Below are 21434 nucleotides of genomic sequence, written 5' to 3'. Positions count from 1 at the left end.
ACATTGTAAGTTATTCTTAGCATTCAATGAGACGATTATAAACAAGAGAAATATATTAATTTTGTTTTTGAATTTTGTTTGAGGTGCAATAATTCAATATGGTCCTTTGCAAGGGTTCATTTCCCAAATACATGTAAATGCTTAAACAGTAAGATTTAAATGAGAAAGTACTTATGCAGAGTTCAAGACTTTATTTGATTTCTCTTTTCCCCTCTCTCTTTCTCTAGCTATGTAACTATGAGAAGTCAATTTTTTCAGATGTTTATACAATTTTCACTTTGTATATTTTTATTCTATCTAGAACTGAATTTTCTATTTATCATTCTTATAAAAAATTTAATTCAAATTCACTAGTTTAGTTATTTGTTTAATATAATTCCTTTGGGAGGGGTGGGGGGTAATCAGAGACATCTCTCTTTCTCATACACTGTAAATTGATCTCAATAAGATATTATTTTATACAATATGACATTTTATTTTGGTCTTTCATTTGGGCATTCACTTTCTTATCATGAATTTATCATTTAAATTAATAAATTACATACATGTACGAGATCATTGTAAAGAGGAACTAGAATGCTCCAAATATGTATCTCTAAGGTAAAAATATTTAGCTGAAATAAATTGGTTATATTGGTAAATATGAGAACATCATTTGAAGAAAAAGAATAAATAGAAAATATATACAGTACCGGTAATTACTTTTCAGCTTATCTTTGCATGAAAGTGATGATGAAGCACAATACTTTGGCATGCAAGTCTTATTTATTAATATTATTTGCTTCCAAACCGTTTTGTTCAAATTAATGTATCTGATTGATTTATGAACAGATACTTGTAAAAGCCCCAGCTAGCCAATATAAGCCAATATATAAGGAGCTACTTCATGAGATTATTAAGGTTATTTAAGATATCCTTTTAACTTGAAATCAAACAAAGTAGACACTATCTGTCATATTCATGGAGCAATTTTCCAGATTAAGTCCTGATAGTGTTTTCATTTCTTCATTTACATAGTATTCTTGAATTTTCCTGGATTTAAGCACAAATTTGAGTGATGAAAATTATGACTTGTACTGTAAAATCTTGTTTTGCCTGATGATATTTGTAACATGACATGAAAAGATATATTTTGTTTTGTTTGTAAATTTGTACATAAGAAATATCTATATTTCATTTTACAAATGGATTGTATATAATATACCTGTACATGCTATGTTGTAACTTGCTATGTATTACGTGTACTTAACCTTTTCAAGTTATCTCTGCAAATATGTAAAGTATGTATATTTGTGCATTATGTATTATTAAGTATTATTTGATATAATATTTGGTATGCCATGCATGCTGAATGTGAAGGGTTATGCAACTCATTTCAAATGTTAACTCTTTATATTTGACAATCATGTGTCAGTAATATGCATGCCTCAATTTATGTGTGAAGTACATGTATTCTAGGAATGTATGTTGAGAATGAAAAATGAGGCGGTGTCACACAGAAAAATCCCTTGTAAAATCCTTTCAAGGGAAAATTTTCTTGCTTCCTTAGAGGATTTTTATTGGGATAATTGGTGACAGACAGCAATTAAGAGGATAACTAAAATCCGGATTTTTGGCCTCTGTGTGACACCGCCTATGAATTGGAAATCATTTTAGTAAGGCCAGTGCCCTGTTTTAAAAAAGAGTTGCGATTGATTCCTATCAATCATAACTTGAAATTGATAGCAACTGTGTACTTAAGATATAGGAGTGTCAATTGATTTCAAGTTGCTTATGATTAATCAGGAATGGAAAATGTTGAGCTTAATAATACCAGCAAATGACAATTTTGAGTAAGATATCAGTGATAATTTTAAATATTAGACCCCTCTCTGTCCCTCTCATGTATGTCCGTCTCCAATTCTTTTCCCTTTCCACCTCTTTTTCTTACTCTCTGCCATCTCCCATTTCTTGCTTGTCTGTTTCTACCTCTCTCTTCTCCTTTCATCATGTGCATCTCTCTGTTGATCTGTCTCTCATTATCTCCTCTCATTGTACCAGGTATACAACACCTCTTTCTCTCCTTATCTCTTTCTCTCACCCCCTATCCCTTATTTTCTTTCCCTCGATCCCCCATACCTGTATGTATGCCCATCTCTCTTTACATACCTCTCTCCGGTCTCTTTTACAAGGTCTTATTTGACGAGTATCACCGAGCTAGGTTAACATATTAAAGCAATGTGGAGAGTGACGAAGTAGCTGCAATGATGCTCAATGAAGCATTGATCCCTATTGTAATGACCATTTCATGTTTTATCATTTCTTATGCTGAATGAATAAAAGGTGAAAAAATATTCAAGAACTATGCATGAACTTGAACAAGAAAGAACTGGTCTGTTTTTCCTTTTATTGTTCGTTTGTTGCCTTGGTGGTTGTGATGGTTCATGTAATAAACCTTTTTCATTTTTTTCAAACAAAGGAGCGAAAAAACAAGATTAATTGTTGTCAATTAGGGGGAAAAAAAGCAAAACCATTAATTGCAGTGAATTAATTGGAAAATGGTTATTGTTACCATCAGTGAGGTCTGACCACTCGTATATTAGTCGTGTATTTTCAGCATACCATGTCTTTTTTGCCAAGAAATGCACATCTTGGCAAAAATGTATTCACTCGATATCACTATTAGAATGCACACACTTCTGGCTCGTTCAGGTACCTACACGTCTTCACTTAGCTCTGTATAACACAGAAATATGAAGCATATTACACTTTGCATCATTAAAAAATCCACCATGGTTCATATCTGAACGAGGCTCTAGCGGATGAATTGCTACACATAACTCACAAGCACAACCAAATCAAACAAAAGAAAGCTTCTCATTCTGTTTCAACTTTGACATTTTATTTTAGAGATGTGTATCTTTTTTGGTGAAACAATGGTAAGCACACAAGCATTCAACCATCCTGCAACATGATATAAAACTCCTATACCAACATTACATGTAAAGCCTCCTTGGAACTTAATTTTCAATTTAAGATACCTGGTATACACTTTCCAACAATTTTTTTTTGAAAGGCAGTCCACGCTGAAAGTTGTAAAACAAAGGCACATTTTTCAAGTTTGATATTAAAATATCTATCCAGTCAGCTGCTTGAATATTAAGTACTGAATCAGTAATGTGATGTAAATTTTTGACCCCCCCCCCCAAAAAAAAAAGGAAAATAATTTAGCCAATTTCATCGAGTCAAGGACCAAAATTCTTCTATCGTATAATAGTCACTGTCTATTTCACATATGTGAACAACAAAGGACATACATGTATGCAAACAGGTACTTTAAATTTTCATATATTTGACTTGAGCAATATCTCAAGTTGCATAACTGGTGTTTGCTAGTTACTCTATAAAAAAACTTCTGATTCATAAACATCATTATAGTACAAAGACAACAGAACAGGACATTCTCATAAATTTGTCCCCAAAATATGCAAGAAAGAGACTTATTTGGAAGCATTTTAGTCACATTTATCACAAAACTGAACAACTGTGGAATGCGTAAAACAAATATCACTGTGTTAACCAAAAGAAAAGAAACAAATGCATTTTCTTTACGAACATTTTCTAACTTGGTCAGATAATATAATTTCCTCTCATTATTTTCAGAGTTACTATATAACATGATTTTATCACTTATTGAATTATTTGCATCTTAATTTTTCATTCTTACAAAAAGAAACAATGTCATCCCACTCAAACCATACAAACATATCAAAAGAATAATTAGTGTGTTTTTCATAGATCCTGGAATAATAATTATAATATAAAAAAAAGAAAAACACATGTATCTTATATCTTTGTGCTGTGACCTTTCCAACCAACAAACATGCAAAAATAGAGCAAACTGTAAATACACATTTTCAAATACTTTCATATTGATGTAAAAGGAAAATATAATGTTGGTGTTCTTCAGAGTAATCTAAAAATAGACCCCAAATTTGGTGGAAAGGTCACCCAAGTGTTGCGCCCTATGGCTGAGGGGTCAATCGAATGTAGCCCTTTCCGGATGGGACTGCTACCTTCCTATGCTTTGGGAAGAGCTTGGCCGCATCTTCTTCGCTGATGTTTGGAAGGACCATGCAATCTTCGCCAGACTGAAGGAAAGAGACACAAATGGAAGAAAAGATCATGAATCAAACATTATACCTCGTGACAAATCCCCCAATATTTCTACAAAGATGTTCTGAACTACAACAAAACTTAAGATACAAGTAGCAGAAGGGATAATGCCACACAAAATTTGAACCAAAAAATAATTCCCCTTTTCCTTATTCTAATATCTTTATCTTCTTATTATAAAATTGTTTGGCAGGACCATGCAATCTTCGCCAGACAGAAGGAAAGAAACACAAAATGAAAGAAAAGGTCATGAATCAAACATTATACCTCTTGACAAATCCCCCAATATTTCTACAAAGATGTTCTGAAATACAACAAAAGTTAGGATACACATAGCAGAAGAGATAATGAGACACAAAATTTGAACCAAAAAATAATTCTCCTTTTCCTTATTCTCATATCTTTATCTTCTTATTATAAAATTATAAGACTATGTTATACATTCTATAAAGTAACACAAAAAATTGAGCATCTTGTTTATTACCTTCCAATCTGCTGGGGTCGCGACCCTTTTAGTAGCCGTCAGCTGGAGAGAGTCAATCACACGTAGGATCTCACTGCAGATAAATGACATAAAAGCGATGAAATATGAATACATCTTGGAAGCACAGATTTTATTCATCTTATTCATAGATTTATTTCATATACATGGATTAAAAGCAGACTAATTTATTCAGTAACAAATCTGGTCTTCCATAAAGCTCTCATACATTGTTTACACAACAAATACATGTACAGGTGTATTTATAAACAAAAGATTAAATACATACAGTGTTGTAAATGGAAAACATGACTACAAAATAAATCAAAGCAATTAAGAAGAAGAAATTAAAAAGAAATAAGCACAAGAACTTGAAACCCCTTACATCAAGAACAAAACATGTTTTGGTAACTGGTTCACTTTATATGCCCTTTTTACCTTGTACAAAATTCTGCCTTTTGACCAGTTGATTGTGAATGAATTTTTCAATATACCATTACTACCAGTAGCACTACCATTCATGACTTACTCAAAGTTTCTGCCAGTTGTAGCTGGATACAGAAGGGAAAGCTTCAGTTTCTTGTCGGGTCCAATGATAAAGACCTAAAAATAGAGAAAATGAAATTACAATTATTAAGTATTTGACGTCACTTGTGCCTGGGATTCAAAAAGTGAACTGAAGCACTGTAACCAATCAGGTCTCTCTTCCCGGTATAACTGATTGGGGATGTGTAGGTGGACCACTACAGTCCGGGGTTTCCCCTACTCTTTAATACACAAATAGTGCAGTGGGTTCTTAACGTACTAAGAAGGTGGTGATCCTCCTCTACATGGGGCCACCATTAACAATTCTATGATCCATGGGACTAACTGTTTTCCCCCGTTTCATAGCCTACGCCTATGATACAGCGGAGGGCAAGTTAACACACAACGCAGGCTTCAGTCATCCACCTGGGTTGTATTCGAACCAACAATCTTTGGTTTGACAAACAGACACTTTGCTGACAAAGCCGACTCGCCTCCCCCCCCCCCCCAGCCCCCAAACAAAAACAACAAACAAACATGCCATTACAATTTATAGTCATGACTTATATGATAAAAATAATAATAATGAGTATTTATGAAGGGCCATATCCATTATGTAAAATACTCTGGTGCAGGGAGTGTACAAGAAAAATATAATCTTTAACTAAACCTAAATCGCAATACAAAGTACATAAACAATATAATTCAGTGTAAAAACAGAGCACATCAAAATGTTGACATAAAAATAAAACCAAGGAAATATTCATGGATGACTAGGAAACAAATATAATAATAGATTGCCCTAATTCCATAAAATCTGATTTCAAACATCAGACAAACAGTATTTCTTTGGATCACATTCTTCTAATTCAGATAAACCAGTTCCTGGGTCCAAGACCGCGTTTAACAAAGGAAAAGTTTGACCTCAGACACGACCTCCCACTATCTTCCTTTGTCTAACCCAATTTTGAACAAAACCAAGCCAAGCATCTGGGTTTCAATTTTATGGGTACGAGTACAGGTCATGGCGTGATGCAGTCTTTGTGAGATTTAAATGCTTTTATTCTGGTGATGACCACATGCTTTGGTGGTCCATGCAAGGTTCAGTTGTACATGTACATGTATATCCTTCATTTGTGCCACATAGTGACAAACAATATATTGTCAATTGTCACAAAAAATTCATGCATACAGTAAACCAAATGTGGACTTTGTACTCGTGGAATTATTAGGGTATAGCTTGCATTGTTTTCCTGTGGTTTCTTTTTAATAGGTAGCTTGCCAAAATGCAGTGACATGAAAAGATACATCTGGAACGGCGCAAAATAATAATACTCAATGTCACAGGTGAATACGTAATTGTACAATAACATCAAGCAATATGATTTTAAAGAAGATAAAAATGTCTAATTATTGCTCTTGGGGCAGTGCCTACACCCAAGAATGTGTTCAAATTTTAGTACATGTAACCAGGCATAACTCAAAACCACCAAAAGTTGCCGGATATGATTATTTTTCCTAAAAGAGGAGATTCTCAGCTTTAAAAAATTATATATAACTTATTACAGTTGGATGTTCCTAACCAAATTAAAAATGAAAATGTCCCGTCTTTATATATAAAATGTTTAAAATGGCACCTTTAAGATTTATGCATTACATTTGTTTTAGGAAATGCTAAAAAGTAAAAATTTGACCGACCTGACCAAATGCGCATCTTCATTGAGCACTAATAGAAAATCACAACATGCTACTGTTCGTTGGTTATGTGGTGCGCGCATGGTCACATATAGAATATGGGACATAGGGTTTAAAGACAAACATGTAGGCTCCAGCAAAAATCCTTTTTTTTTTGGGGGGGGGGGGGGGCAAATCATTCCTATCTTGGGCCCTCCACAAAGTAATTTGATGCTTTATTTTGTTATATGCTTGCGTAAAAGCAAAATGAAATGCCTTTCTAATTTGCTGGTTACGGTTGGCTGCATATACACTGTATAGCAATGGGCCAAGCTTGTTAAGGAAGAGGGGAAGCAAAATATTGTAAAGGAAATGTTTGCACATTGGCATTGCACCAATACCACATGTGCACGTAATACATGTAAATGAACTCATTGTGGACTATATGGGTTGTTTGTGTATCGTTTGTAAATTTGTACAAGGCGATAAATGTCTGCCGAAATCTCTAAAGACCAATTGATTTATGTATTTTATAATAGTCGTATATCTACACTGTTTGTATAATGTACAAAGTGACTTTGCAAAATAATTTATATATCATTTATTTCCTAAATTAGTCAATATTTTTTTTAAAACATTATATGGTGATAAAAAAATTGACTTCCATAAATTTCTTCAAATCCATGCTGTAAAAATGTACAGATTCACCACAGACTTTGAATTACCAAACATTCACACATATGTACCAGCATGCATGAAGAATATACAGTAGAGAGAAAAAAGCTTTTGCTCAAATAATGGCCTTGAAGTTATTTGCTCGACCAACCACTAGCTTTGCAGAAGACGTTACACTCTACCAATTATGCAAGATGCTACCTCAGCACAAATAAGGATTATCAACACATAACAGCTACCGCGTAATATTTGCTGAAGTTTCGTAATCTATTAAGACTTCTTTAAGTCTGTAAATAACAAAGATAGAAGAGCTGCCATGCGATTGGAAGTTTCTAGAATGGTGTAGTAAACAGTAATGCTAATAAATTGGTACAAAACCATTTAGACCATCTAGCCATAATCTTGACTGTGTTTTTTTGGTTTTCCTGTGTTTTTATAATTCTATGCCTGGGCTTAACTTCGAATGGGCAACCATGATATGTTACTTTTATTGCTACATTGTTAAATTAAAATGTTATGTCTCTGAAAACAATATACATGATCAAGAATTTTCTTAAAAAGTTGGAGAAAAAAGTGACCCATTTTGGTAGAAAAACAGTGATTTCTAATTTCTTAACATGTTGCCAATTTAAAGATTTTAAGGCTTATTTTCCTTTCAAAAATTTCTGGCATCAAATGCAGTATACGGTAGTCATTTACAAAATTGGATGCATCATATACACACATGTACATGTACATGTATATGCAGAAATGTTTGCCCTAATTTCTACTCATACATCTGGCATATTTTTCAAAGCTCCGAATCACAAATTATGGAGCCAAACCACAAAATGTGGAATGATTGTTGCAAAAGGGATATATGCAATCTACCTTAGGTTTTAATTAAAATAAATTCATAGGGCGAGTCTCATGAGGCCACTATTAAACCATAACTTCAACTACACGTTGTTCCTAGATTTGGAAACTGGGTTTCAGAGTTGCAGATATAATCTAAACTAGTACTTTTAAAATACTCCTGAGAAAGTGTTGATTTTCTTGGAACAGTCGCAACACCATTATACTTTTCCCCCCACATACAGATATGTCCAGGGTATACACAGAAACTCTGTGACCGGACATGTTGTGTATCTGTGTATCTGGACCATTGATTTAAAACAGAAATTTGAAGAAGTTTACATGCAATATTTCATAAATCTTTTACAACTTGGGTTAATTAAACAATATTATAAAGGATAAATATTCATGATCGTTACTCCATTTGATGCATACGTCTCGTAAATCCAAAGGCTAAAGTCGTGGCTTTTTTTTTGGATAAGCATCCAGACACAAAGCTCCCTATCATATTTCCCATACCTTACAAATGTACATACCGGTATATTACTCATTGAAATACAGAATTGTGAACATGAATTGATGAAAAAATATATCTTTTTATTCTGATTCAAGCTCTAGTCTGGCCATCAGCTTGATAGTACAGTCATCAGAACAATCAGATATACTGAAATCTAAGATGTGGTCAGTTATGGGATCAAATAGCTTGGACTTGCCTAGAAACATCAGCTGACCGATTCCACAATGATTTCAGTTAAGGCTCGCTCAGATATGGCATGGGAAAACGCCATGTTTCTTTTAAAAGTGAAATGAATGGCAACTGTGTGCACTAAAGGACGTGTTTGTATGAACCAAGCTCAAGATTACAAGATTTGGAAATCTGACACGTATTACAATTTCGGTAATCTTTTGAAAAAATGCCAGTTTTGCCATGTCATATCTGAACGACCCTTGAATAGGTATCATTATCGCTCCAAGACCGGAGGTGAACTTGCCCCTCTGATACTTACACATCGAGCGGTCAGTGCGATTCCTGCACTGTCCTTCTCGTCAGGGTCGAGCATACCAAACTGGACAGCGAGCTCACGCTTGGGGTCAGCTATGATCGGGTATGGCCACGTCTTCTCAAACTTGGCATAGTCTACGATGTCCTGCATTACCACATGGGAAAAAAGAAATTGTCATCATAGCATGACCTTGAATGACCTTCAGGGAATATCAGAGATGAAAATAAAGAGGACGTAAATCCAGGATTCCTACAGAAATTTGAGAAACAAATCTCATGAATTTCCATGACCCATTTTTGCCTTGTTTCATGACTAGATAAATACCATTTTGGAATGGATTGTGCAGCATCCAAGTGGTGTATGAATACCACGCCTATTGTCAGTTCAAACTGGAAGGCTGCCATAGCCACACACACCCCAAACCCACTATCTACATGTAATTCCATGACTTTCCAGAACAATATTTATAGACAGGTTTCACTGCACATTAAATGTGAGCATGCACCATGCAGAGCAATCATCCAAGCAAGAAAAAAGTTACCTCATGTCATTGTTTCTTTTCTTTTTTTCTTCCCTAATTTTTGTTCTTACCTTGATCCATCCCCTATGGCTTTCGACACCATCACAGGACAGAGCGATCAGTTTGACACCACGCTTCTCAAACTCGGGTGTCAAAGTGGCAACCCTCCCCAGTTCAGTGGTACAGACTGGCGTGTAGTCAGCAGGGTGGGAGAACAGGATTCCCCAACTATAAAACAGGGGTGCAATGTATAGAAATATGGAGTAAATTTTTAACATAAACAAATTGAAAGTCATGCATGTTCACAGCTTAAAAGCAATGTTGTTCGATACACGTTGTTGCCCATAATGTTTGAATAATTTTCTTTACTTCCCATCATAACATTTTTTTAACAACTAATTTGTGATAGATTTGAAGAAGAAAAAAATCTTCTCGGGGCTTTTTTGATCAATCTCTATAAGAAAGTATAACTCTTTACATTGATCAATAAAGTTCTGAAAAGAAATTCTGAAAAGAAAATGTATAATTATAAAATTTATCCATCTAGGGGAGTGTTTCACTAAGACTAAGATCGACTTTAAATTGGACTTACTATGGCAGGCCATTTATGCCACTGGTTGCTCTCACCATTCGGCTCTCAATCATGATCTTTAGATAATCTTTTTTCCTTCCATAATGAACAATTAAAAGAGGTAAATTATGTAGCTTTGTTTGTGACCAATACGAGTACATGGTGAGAGCAAACAGTGGCATTTAAAACAGCCTGCCAACTTAAAGTCGATCTTAGTCTTTGTGAAACACTCCCAAGATCATTTATCATACATGTTGTCACACTCATGTCATGAAAAGAGGTGAAGACAAATTACCACCTTACAATTAGAAGCAACAGTGTAGATAGTAATATTTGCAACATTCACACATTTTTCTGAGCTCATTCGTGTAAAACATTCCAGCTTAACAACTCAGGGCCAAAGTTCAACACACATATCGTATGTTACCGGTAGTCTAGTTTTTCAGCCTCCTGATCCTGCTGGATTTCAGCTCCTGTTAAATGAGCAGCCAAGTTTTCACTTTCACGTAGCCTAGGCTAGCGCTATAGCACCTCTCAATTTGTTACTCTAGATCTACAGCCTACAGGCCTATAGATTATAGATAATATTCTCTTTAACTTCAATGTCTCTGTCTGCCATTGACTGCACGTGCACCCATCCCAGTATAGCTTCCAGAGTGAGCTGCAATATGAATTAATACATCAAGGTTCGAGATATAGTCAGAGTAGATTCCAGTGTACCAGGGAGTGCCCACTGGGAGCGGGAGGCGGAGCGGTATACATGTACATACACGGTAGATGGGCCGTCCTTGCATTGAAACCAAAACATTATTTTAGAACATTGCCATGAGATACTTACGAATTACCAAGCCAATCATGGAACTTGATTGTTCCATCGCTGGTATCAGCGTCAAAATTAGGGAATATATCACCAAGGTTCGGCATGGTTACAGTTTAATTTAAGAGGAGAAGGCTGGAAAGTTGGAGCTTCGAAGTTCGATCCCACGACTAACACGGCTACCAATGACGACGCGTGCGCTTAAATGTGCGTGCATAGCTGCCAAAGAGATCGAGAGCATGCGAGTACCTGGTACGGTTCGTTAATGCGGGGCGCAGGTGGGCGTGGTCATTTCCAAATGAAGATGACATAAACCTAAATTTTTCAACACCCCCTGCCTGTATGGCTCGATCTGAATGTTACGTAAAAGGAATCGAAATAGACTAGCCAACAACCAAACAAGCAAACAAATGGAGCAAGTGTGCTACTGCTCCGTCCGCGAGATTGGTATAAATCAGTTGCACGCCCAAGCATAGGGAAATCTGATCATGTAACTGTTCATTTACTGCCGAAATACAAACAGTTAAAGGGATAGTTGAGTTCTGTTTTCAGACCGCAAATGCCTTCAAAGTGCATGGTTGTTGCTCTTATTCCTATCTATGACATTTATAGTGCCCTTTTTAGAACCTAAAATTGCTATGAAGGTAGTTTTAGACCCCAAAATGTGTGAAATTTAGCCAATACGAACGATCATACCAATTCAGCTCCACTTTCAAAAAAACACGCTGACCGTTGAATAATTATTTAATCAAAAATAACAATACATCAGCCGGCTAATTGTGGGTAATATAAGCAACAAGAAAATGCCAACAAAAAATCGTAAAGGCGTTATTTCGTTTTTTTTCAACGATTTTTTCAAATTTTTCAAATATCTAATATTTGTGGTGGCCGGTACACAATTAGTATTAGAAATCGTTAAATTTCAGCCGTCTCTGAACCGATTTTGATCAAACAAAGATGATTTTGTCATTTAAATATTACGTTCTTTCAAATTTGACACTCAGTTTTTCATTATCTCACAAAAAAATTTTGTGTAGCGCCCTCTGCAACAGAACTCAACTATCCCTTTAATCAAACGAGGTTAAGAAAGTGAAAATAGTGGGATGAGATCCTGAGATTGCAATCAAGAATCTTCAAACCTGTTTCGATATTTACTGACTGGGACATGTTAATATCAAGTGCTGTTAACTAAGATGAAGCGGTGGAAATTGTGAATGGTTACATATTATTTTGTCAAGATTTACATGTTTATAATGAAAATGTCAAAATATTTCCGAATCAAAACTCCTGGGTTAAGAAACAGTTAAAAGATTTGTTGAAGAAAAAGAGAAATGCCTTTTTGAGAAACTAAGAAAATGATCTCAAAAATTTGAACAAGGAAATTAAGACAGAAATAGAAGAAGCAAAAAGTGTATACTAGAAAAAACTTGAAAATGCATTCCGAACAAATAATACTAAAAAATGCATGGAAATGTATGCGAACAATGACAGGGTGCAAAAAGAAACAAAATACTATTCGAGACTTTGCAGGAGGTAATTTGCATGACACTGCAAATGAGTTGAACAGATTCTATGCCCGTTTTGATACTAAAAGTTTTAATGATGAGATAGCTATATACAATATGTACAGAGTTGAGGAATGAAGACTCTTCCCCAATGTTGTGAGCTAACAGATGTTGTGAAATATTTCAAGAGAAGCAACCCTAGAAAAGCAATGGGACCCGATAACATCTGTGGAAAATTGTCAAAAGTTTGTGCGTATAGCAACTAGCAATGCCAGTTCACACTATGAACATGACGGACAATGAAAGCGGACAAAATATACAGTTCCTCAGGTAGACAAAGGAACATCCCTTCACTGCTATTATGTAAACATGTGTAGAACAGGTGTCACATGCATATTCACCTGTTCTACACATTTTTACATAATAGCAGTGAAGGGATGTTCCTTTGTCTACCTGAGGAACTGTATATTTTGTCCGCTTTCATTGTCCGAGATGTTCATAGTGTCACACGTACTCTTTTTCATGAATCTCTCGATCAAAACTATGTGCTCAATTGCTGAAAGTCACTGAGCTGTTGTTATCCCAGCAGCCAGTCACCTTAAGCTTCCCAGCCAAATGATTTCAGACGTACCAATAGGCTATTTTCGTAATGTAACCAAATGTAATAGATAAGTCTTTGTGAAGTGCCTCAATACAAATTATTTCATTCACCTGATAAGAATAATAGTATTTCAATAGTCAGAATGCAAACTGCATATAAGTGTTGCTAGGTAGGTCAAGCCATAATGTTTGCCCAACCTGGCAACAACTAATGTACAGTTCGGATTCTGTCTATTGAAATACTATTATTCTTACCAGGTGAATGAAATAATATGTATTGAGACACTTCACAAAGACTTATGCATTAAATTTGATTACGTTACATTACGAAAATGGCCTATATATAGCCCTCACTTCACTGGTTATGAAAAGTTTTGAAAGGGTTGTACTGGAATTCTTACTCCCCAGTGTGTTAAAGGATATTGATGTTATGCAATTTGCATACCAACCAAAGAAATGTGCATGTAAACGATGCTATACTTTCACTAATACATTTTGTCTCACAATGCACTTAACGCTGGTTGCTATGTACGAATTTCATTCATAGATTTAGGGGGGGGGGGGGGGTTCGTCGCCCCCCGTATGTCCGCGCCTGAGTGACACCCACATAAACTAACCTTATTTATTACCGAACAAAAATAAAGAAAGAGCCCCTCGACACCATAGGTCTAAGTAATCAGCCAGTTGCTACCCCCCCCCCCCCACCAAAATAAACTTTAAAAGTGAATTTTTTGTTCTAATTTGATGCCAGTGATTTCTTTAAAACCTTTATTTTATGAAGGCATACTCGTGATATCGGCCCCACAACTGTTGTAATCGATTATACTTTTGTACGTGGCTTCGTACATCAACCAACTCACTACTAGTATATACTCGTGATACAGGCCCAGCTCCAAGTATTTGGGGGCGTTTCGAGGTTTAATGAAGGAGTTAAATGGGAAATAAAAGTGATTACAAATGGGGTTGAAAGTGAGTGGGGGAGGCTAGAGTATTTAAGATAAGGTAGAGCGTAGCACAAATTGGCGGATGCTCAGGGGGTAGGGCATTTAATTACGGTCAGATGAGCATATTTTAATACCTTATTCATAACACTGGCAGGTCACTAATTGGCGTATGGTCCAAGGGGCGGAGTCCCCGGAAGCGCAGGGGTTTTAGGCTTTAAAATTAAAGTCAGATTAGCATCCAGGGGCCAGCCTTAGGTCCCAAGGTGGGGTCCAGGGGGCAGAGCCCCCGGAAGCACAGGGGTATGGGCATTTAATTACGGTCACATGAGCATACTTTCTTTTCTATTTCTTTTTATTTAATTCTCTGTAATATACTTTTTCAAAAGTGTGTGTGGGGGGGGGGGGGCTTGAGCCCCCAAGCCCGCCGTAGTAGGCCTCTAAATAGTAAATAAGCACATTTCTTGCCTGACTGTAAATTTTGAAATTTGTCATTCTCCCACAAATGCATAAAAAGTATAATTTACTAAAAAGTGTGGAAAAATCCCGGAAAATTAGACCGTTTCAGCAGCATCTGTAAATCACTGGCATCAAATTAGAACAAAAAATCACTTTTAAAGTTTATTTTGGTGGGGGGGGGGGGGGTAGCAACTGGCTGATTACTTAGACGTATGGTGTCGAGGGGCTCTTTCTTTATTTTTGTTCGGTAATAAATAAGGTTAGTTTATGTGGGTGTCACTCAGGCGCGGACATACGGGGGGCGACGAACCCGCCCCCCCCCTCCTCTTTGAAAAAAAGGGGAAAGGAAAGAAAAAGAAAGGAAAGGAAAAAGAAAAGAAAGAAGGGCTAAAAACACGAGTTAGAAGTGGACCGATCAGGGCGCTCACTTATCCGTATCAGGGGAAAATACACGGGGGCTCGGGGTGAATCAGCCCCCGAAATGCCAAAAAGAGCCCCCGAAAGTCATACAAGTAGCCCCCGAAATTTTTAAAGTATTTTTCCCCTGATCCGTATATAGGACAAGGCCCTGGGGCAGCTAGCCATACTCCGATATTTGGGTCGTTTTCCGATCAGAACTAGCCCTAACTATCATTCCAGGATTCGAGACAAAGTCACCCAATCCCTTTAAGTTTCAAAAGTAGACTTCATTGACCTGTACATAGGCTTAGGAACCGGGGGTGCTTGGGGGGCACAGCCCCCCCCCCCAAAAAAAATATATATATTGGGGGGCTCAGATATCATTAAGCCCCCCCCCCCCCCCTCCCCCAATATTTCGGCCGGGCTCGGTTATCATGAGCCCCCCCCCCCCCCTCCCCAATATTTTGTTCGTGCTGATGAGTTGAGGGAAGTGTATGCCGGAGATATTGACTTTGTAGCATTAACTCGGCAGCTAACAAACCTCCAAGACGTGTATGACGATGAGAGCCTGTTTCAAATCGAGCAAAGCTAGGTTCCATGCAATCGAAACCGGGCTGACCAGATTAAACTTTAAAAAAGCAGAAACACGAAGTTGAAAACCATCCAGAGACTCCCAATAAATTGCGTTACTTATTAATTAATTATTTCATTACAAATCTTTATTCTCATTTTTCTAATAAAGACTTTAACTGATTTTCTTATAAAATTGAAGATATTTATGGCGTATATATTCAATATGAATGAACGCCACAAAACATTTACCAACAACAACAACAACGATGAGAGGAAACCTATCAAATACATTAAAACAATCTGTGAGATTTTCAACAACAGTCCAATCTATAAAAGATCATTCTCAGAGGTACACATTCTTCTTCTCATTTACCTTACCATCCCGGTTACAACGGCAACTTGCGAGAGAACATTCTCTGTCTTGAAAGGGATCAAAACTTATCTGATAAGTACAATGACACAAAGAAAGCTCAACCAAAGCTTAATATTACTCATATATAAATCTCGTACAGATAAACTGGACTTGAAAAATATTGCCCAAAACTTTGTTTCCAGGAACACAAGAAGACAAAACTTCTTTGGCACATTTGTCTGAGGCTGCATGTGCACCTCAAAGGAAGAAAAGTCTGAAATTTTTCGCCGCGATGACATAGACGAGGAACAAAGAATTTATTTACAGGTGCAAATTAAAGACAAAGGAGGATCTCAGAAGTATATTTTTTGGGTGGTGCCACATTTCAGTTTTTAAATATGTCCGTTTATAGGAATTACAATAAAAGTTTTGTTTTTCACGTTCCTGGGGTATTATTTTTTCCAAAGGTGTTAAATGTGTGTTATTTTAACACCTATTACTTTGTCTTACTTAATAAAAATAAACTGAATATCTTACAATAATTTAACGATTTCTTCAAGTAGGCCTACTTTTATTAATTTCTTCAACTGCTTAAAATTAAGGCTACAAATGCTTTGTTACTGTAGAGCTGTAGTGTGAACAGGCTACTTAGTAATTCACATTTATAGATTGGTGCACAGCATTATGCTTGATCATCCTCTCCTATCTGTTTGTTGTCATTCCTCTGTTAGTCATCCTTTATTTGCTACCTATGATATTTGAATATTCATTATTTCCTTTTATTATATAAATGAACATGTAAATACCTATTTATGCAAAATAAACCCTGGAGGTTTAAAGTTGTAAAGCCCAGGGCAGTTCAACACACGCAATCATGAAATAAGGTGTCTTTATCGAAGTGTCTCTGTAAGTTTAGAACCACGCCTACCCGCTCAGGCCACCCTACATTCAGGGGCGTCACTAAAGGGGGGGGGGGTGTGAGGTTGAAGCCGGTGGGATTTTTTTTATGTCGGTCGGCCAGCAATTTTTTCCCCTTCGAACTGTGACTTTTTATCGGACAAAGAAACATTTTTGAAAATTCACACAATGATTTAGAGTCGGTACAATGAATCGTCTTCTTTTTCTAATAATTTAATGAAACGTCGAAGCTCCCGCGCTTCGCGCGAGAGGGAAAAACTGAATTCAGACACTTAGGGTTAAGAGTATAGAGAACGGTATACAACAAATCGTCTTCTTTCTATAATAATTTAATGAAACGTCTAAGCTACCGCGCTTCGCGCGGGAGGCCTTTCACCCACCCCCTACCCCACCTAGGGAGCGTTTTGCGTGCTCTTTAAGTGATTCGCTTGCCCAATACCGCCCCTCCCTTAAATAAGATCCTACCTACGCGCCTGCATTAAAATATATAGCTATGATGCTTACTAAGTTGACGAAATAATTTGTATATTTATGTCGTCGACGAAAATGACCATTTGCGCATAACAATTTAGCCTTTGGCCTCGGGTTTATAGGGTTACATTTGTAGATATTGGGACATTTAATTTTGTTGGTAATTGGTGGCTTGTTTTGTCGGTAATCGTTGGCCTCTATAACACCCCCCCCCCCCCACTGAAAAAGGTCTAGCGACGCCCCTGACGACACATCAGGCCTATACTTGCGTTTTGTGAGAGGCTCAAGTATCCGGGCCAGCTATTTATAGTTGAGTAATTTTTGAAGAAAAACAAAACGAGTACTCGCTCTCCAATCGTATCGGTTATTTGGGAATTTCGAATGTCATCAAATATGTTTTTTTCCTTTTAACACAATGATTGTTTTGCGACTCAATTCAGGCCTGACTAGATATAATTTTTTTCGTTAGGCAACAGACAAGTAATTTAGTCATATACCTGATTAACATTTGAAGATTTCCTACACTAATGCCTGGCCGTGCGTAACCCATATTTGAACGCTAAGTTGCACCTGAAATTGCAACATGTGCATTACAAGCTCAAAATGCTTTCTTTCATACAAATACACCAACAAAAAATCCCAAAAGCTTGAATGCATACTATTTCACAAGATGTAATTAAACGATATGAATGATATTAATGATACACTTACATGTACATGCAAATGCATGATCATTTTTGCGCTTCTTGCTCCCAGCAAGATAGTTTCCTTCTACATTTAATTTTGTTGCTGTTGTGAGTTTATATTCATATTTTTGTTATCAAACAGGAATAAATAAATGTTATAAATACATTTGTACAATGATAGTTGTACAATGATGATAAAAGAACCAATGAAAATCGCAACTGATCTTCCTTAATTCCTTTTCTTTTCTTCCTCTTTGTTTTCTGTCCCTTTCTCTCCTCTTTCCCTTTCACCTCCCTTCTCCTTCTCTCTCTCTCTCTCTCTCTCTCTCTCTCTCTCTCTCTGCTGAGGGGGGGGGGGGGGGTAGGGGTACAAATCGGGACAAATTGCAACTGATCTCCCCTACCTTTCTTCTTCCTCTTCCCCCCCCCTTTCCCTTCCCTTACTTCGCCCTCTCTCTCTCTCATTTAAGTTTGCTGAGGGAGGCAGGGGCCTTTCGCCCCCTCCCCCCGATCCACACGATGTTAGTGGGATTAATCGCAACTGATCTCTGCCTCTTTTCACCCTTTTCTTTTCTTCTTCCTCTTTTGTGTTCCATTTTGGCTCTCCTCTTTCCCTTTCCATTCTTTCTCTCTTTTTTTTTTTGGCGGGGAGGGGGTGGGGTGTGGGGGTGGTCGGGGAGGGGGGGGGGCAGAGGGAAAGGCCTTTCTCCGCGATCCACATCTTGTTTGCAGGAAAATTGCAACTGATATCCCTTCTTTTCTTTTCTTCTTTTGTTTCCTTCTCTTTCCTTCCTTCTCTCTTGTTTTGCGGGGGGGGGGGGGAGGCAACAGCATGGGCGGCAAGGCCCTGTCGGACCCCTTTTTCTTTTCTTCTTCCTTTCCTCTTCTCTCTTCTTTCCCTTTCCCTTCTTTTCCTTCCTTCTCTCTCTCTCTCTCTCTCTCTTTGTTTGCTGAGGGGCCAGGGGAGGGCAGGCGAAGGCCTTTCGCCCCCGATCCACACCGCGTTGGTGGGAAAAATCACAATTGATCTCCGTACCTTTGTTTTTTTCCCCTTCCCCTTCTCTTCTTTTCTCTCTATTTTAAGTTTGCTGTAGAAGGGGGGGGGGGGAACAAGGGCCATTTGCCCCCCCCCCAATCCCCAACTTGTTGGCGGGTAAACTGCAACTGATATCTTCCTTCTTTTCTTTTCTTCCCTTTATCTCGTCTTTTCCCTTTTTTCTTTCCCTTCTCTTCCTTCTCTCTTTCTTTTTGTTGGGGGGGGGGGGGGCAACAGCCTGGGAGGCAAAGCCCTTTCGCCCCCCGATCTTCTTCTTTCCCCTTTTTCTTCTTCTTCTTCTTTCCCTTTGTCTCTTCTTTCCCTTTCTTCTTCTTCTTCTCTTCCTTCTCTTTCTCTTCTCTTCTCTCTCTCTCTCTCTCTCTTCTCTCTCTCTCTCTCTCTCTCTCTTTTGCTGAGGGGGGGGGGGGGGGGTGGCGAAGGCCTTTCGCCCCCGATCTCCTTTGTTCCCCCCTTTTCTTTTCTTCTTCCTCTTCTTCCTTTCCCTTACTCTCCGCTTTACCTTCTCCCTCTCTCTCTCTTCATTTTTTGTTGGCGGTTGGGGGTCAAGGCCCTCCCCCCCCCCCCCCTTGATCCGCGCCGGGAAGACCTGTAGTGTCATCCCTAGCTAGCTGGCAAAGCTGAATATGGGTTATCCAGTCGTTTCATATATTTATACTTGTATTGAATATGTATACGTGTGGACTAGAGTACGGACATTCGGTGCGGCAGGCGGACTATTGGTGCGAGACCTCTTCCGCACAGATTGTCCGTCGGACATTTGAGGCGCGCACGGAATGTCCGACACGGACATTCTGCGCGGATAAAATCCGCACCGATCGTCCGCTCTCGATCGATCTCTAATAGGCGGACGATCGGTGCGGGTAACATTCTACGCGGTCACACCGGCAAATTTTCTTTTCTTACGAACTGTGACTTTTTATCGGACAAAGAAACATTTTTGAGAATTCAGACAATGAAACGTCAAAGCTTCCACGCTTCGGGCGGGAGGGGGTTAACTGAATACAGACAAGGATTAAGAAACGAAAACAGTACAACAAATCGTCTTCTTCCTCTAATACTTTAATGAAACGTCACTGCTTCCGCGCTTCGCGCGGGAGGGGAAAAACTAAGTTCAGACGAAGTTTAAGAGTAGAGAACGGTGCAACGAATCGTCTCTTTTCTCTCTAATAATTTAATGAAACGTAAAAGCTGCTTCGCGCGGGAGGGGAGAAACTGATTTTAGACAAGGATTGAGAGCAATAATTTAATGAAACGTCAAAGCTTTTGCGCATCGCACGGGAGGGGGAAACTGAATTCAGACAAGATTAAGAGTAGAGAACGGTACAAGAAATCGTCTTCTTTCTCTTATAATTAAATGCACGTCATAGCTTCTGCGCTTTGCGCGGAATTTAACGTCATATTACTCCAGGAAGTGCCTGAAAATGCGCCTAATGTGGTTTTCCCAGACCCACCCCTGCTTGGTCGCTCCGCCGTTTTACATATATTTCACCCCATGCGATTTTGTGCCCCCCCCCCCCCCCGTTAGAAATTCCTGGATCCGCCAACTGAGTTTGTACTATGAATTTGAAATAAATTTTATTTCAACAAAATGAAATTATAGAGGTCGTGTGAATTTCAAGGAGAAATTACCATTTCTATCGTTCGTGACGGCCATCTTGATTTTCATTTTTTTTTTAAACTCTAGAACGTGAGGGGGTTCCACCCCTGGACCCCCCCCCCCCCCAAAAAAAAAATAATAATAATTAAAAAAAATGGGAAGCTCTGCCCTGGCAACCCATCAGGGCTCCTAATGCGGGCCCCTAGACCACATCCGTTAAGATAGATTTAGTAATTCCCAAGACAACCCTTTGTTCCATAAAATTATCCTTGAGAGAGAGTGTATGTGAAATGATTTGATGTCCAACAAATTATTCCCTAGGGGGTATGGGCGGGATTTAGGGGGGATCGTCGCCCCACCGGAAAATTTGAAAAGTGCCCTAAAAATGTATAGCAAATACTGACTAAAGACTTTAACACACTTTTAGGCTCTGGAGGGCCTAAGAGTGCAGCGTTTAGACTAATACAAATGCGAAAAAACTTTTTGCTCGGTTGCTACGCTCCCTCGCATAATATCTTCCTAAATGTACAAGTAAATATTGTAGGAAATCTGTATTCCGTTGGTATCACTGTGATCTAACGGAATACAGATTTTCTCAGCCAGGAATTAACAACATAAAG

General features: G+C 38.0%; 1 protein-coding gene across 2 annotated transcripts; it reads right to left on the bottom strand.

Moving 5' to 3' along the window:
* Positions 1-2859: 2859 nt before the first annotated feature.
* On the bottom strand, positions 2860-11468 carry LOC579284 (peroxiredoxin-6). 2 transcript variants are annotated; one of them, XM_030997049.1, is made up of 6 exons: positions 11278-11466; positions 9940-10096; positions 9352-9492; positions 5166-5239; positions 4640-4712; positions 2860-4130 (listed from the first exon to the last, which is right to left on the bottom strand). In XM_030997049.1, exons 1-6 carry the CDS (start codon positions 11361-11363, stop codon positions 4005-4007), a joined length of 657 nt encoding a protein of 218 aa, XP_030852909.1. In that variant the 5' UTR covers positions 11364-11466; the 3' UTR covers positions 2860-4004. The 2 variants fall into 2 exon arrangements, with proteins under 2 accessions (XP_030852909.1, XP_030852910.1); XM_030997050.1 differs by lacking the exon at positions 2860-4130 and adding an exon at positions 4304-4369 and having other exon boundaries at positions 11278-11468.
* Between the last annotated feature and the right edge of the window lie 9966 nt (positions 11469-21434).

The sequence above is a fragment of the Strongylocentrotus purpuratus genome, unplaced genomic scaffold (assembly GCF_000002235.5).
Source record: "Strongylocentrotus purpuratus isolate Spur 01 unplaced genomic scaffold, Spur_5.0 spur5_scaffold_4, whole genome shotgun sequence".
NCBI classification, from domain to species: Eukaryota; Metazoa; Echinodermata; class Echinoidea; order Camarodonta; family Strongylocentrotidae; genus Strongylocentrotus; species Strongylocentrotus purpuratus.
This window is presented reverse-complemented; position numbering and strand designations above follow the sequence as displayed.

What these genes read in the sequence shown, in the direction of transcription:
- LOC579284 (XM_030997049.1), bottom strand. Translation starts at nt 11,363, where the DNA reads ATGCCGAACCTTGGTGATATATTCCCTAATTTTGACGCTGATACCAGC. An exon ending in ACAACTGGCAGAAACTTTGA is followed by an intron (nt 4,713 to 5,165) that starts GTAAGTCATGAA and finishes ATTTATCTGCAG; the next exon opens with TGAGATCCTACGTGTGATTG. An exon ending in CGACCCCAGCAGATTGGAAG is followed by an intron (nt 4,131 to 4,639) that starts GTAATAAACAAG and finishes TCTTTCCTTCAG; the next exon opens with TCTGGCGAAGATTGCATGGT.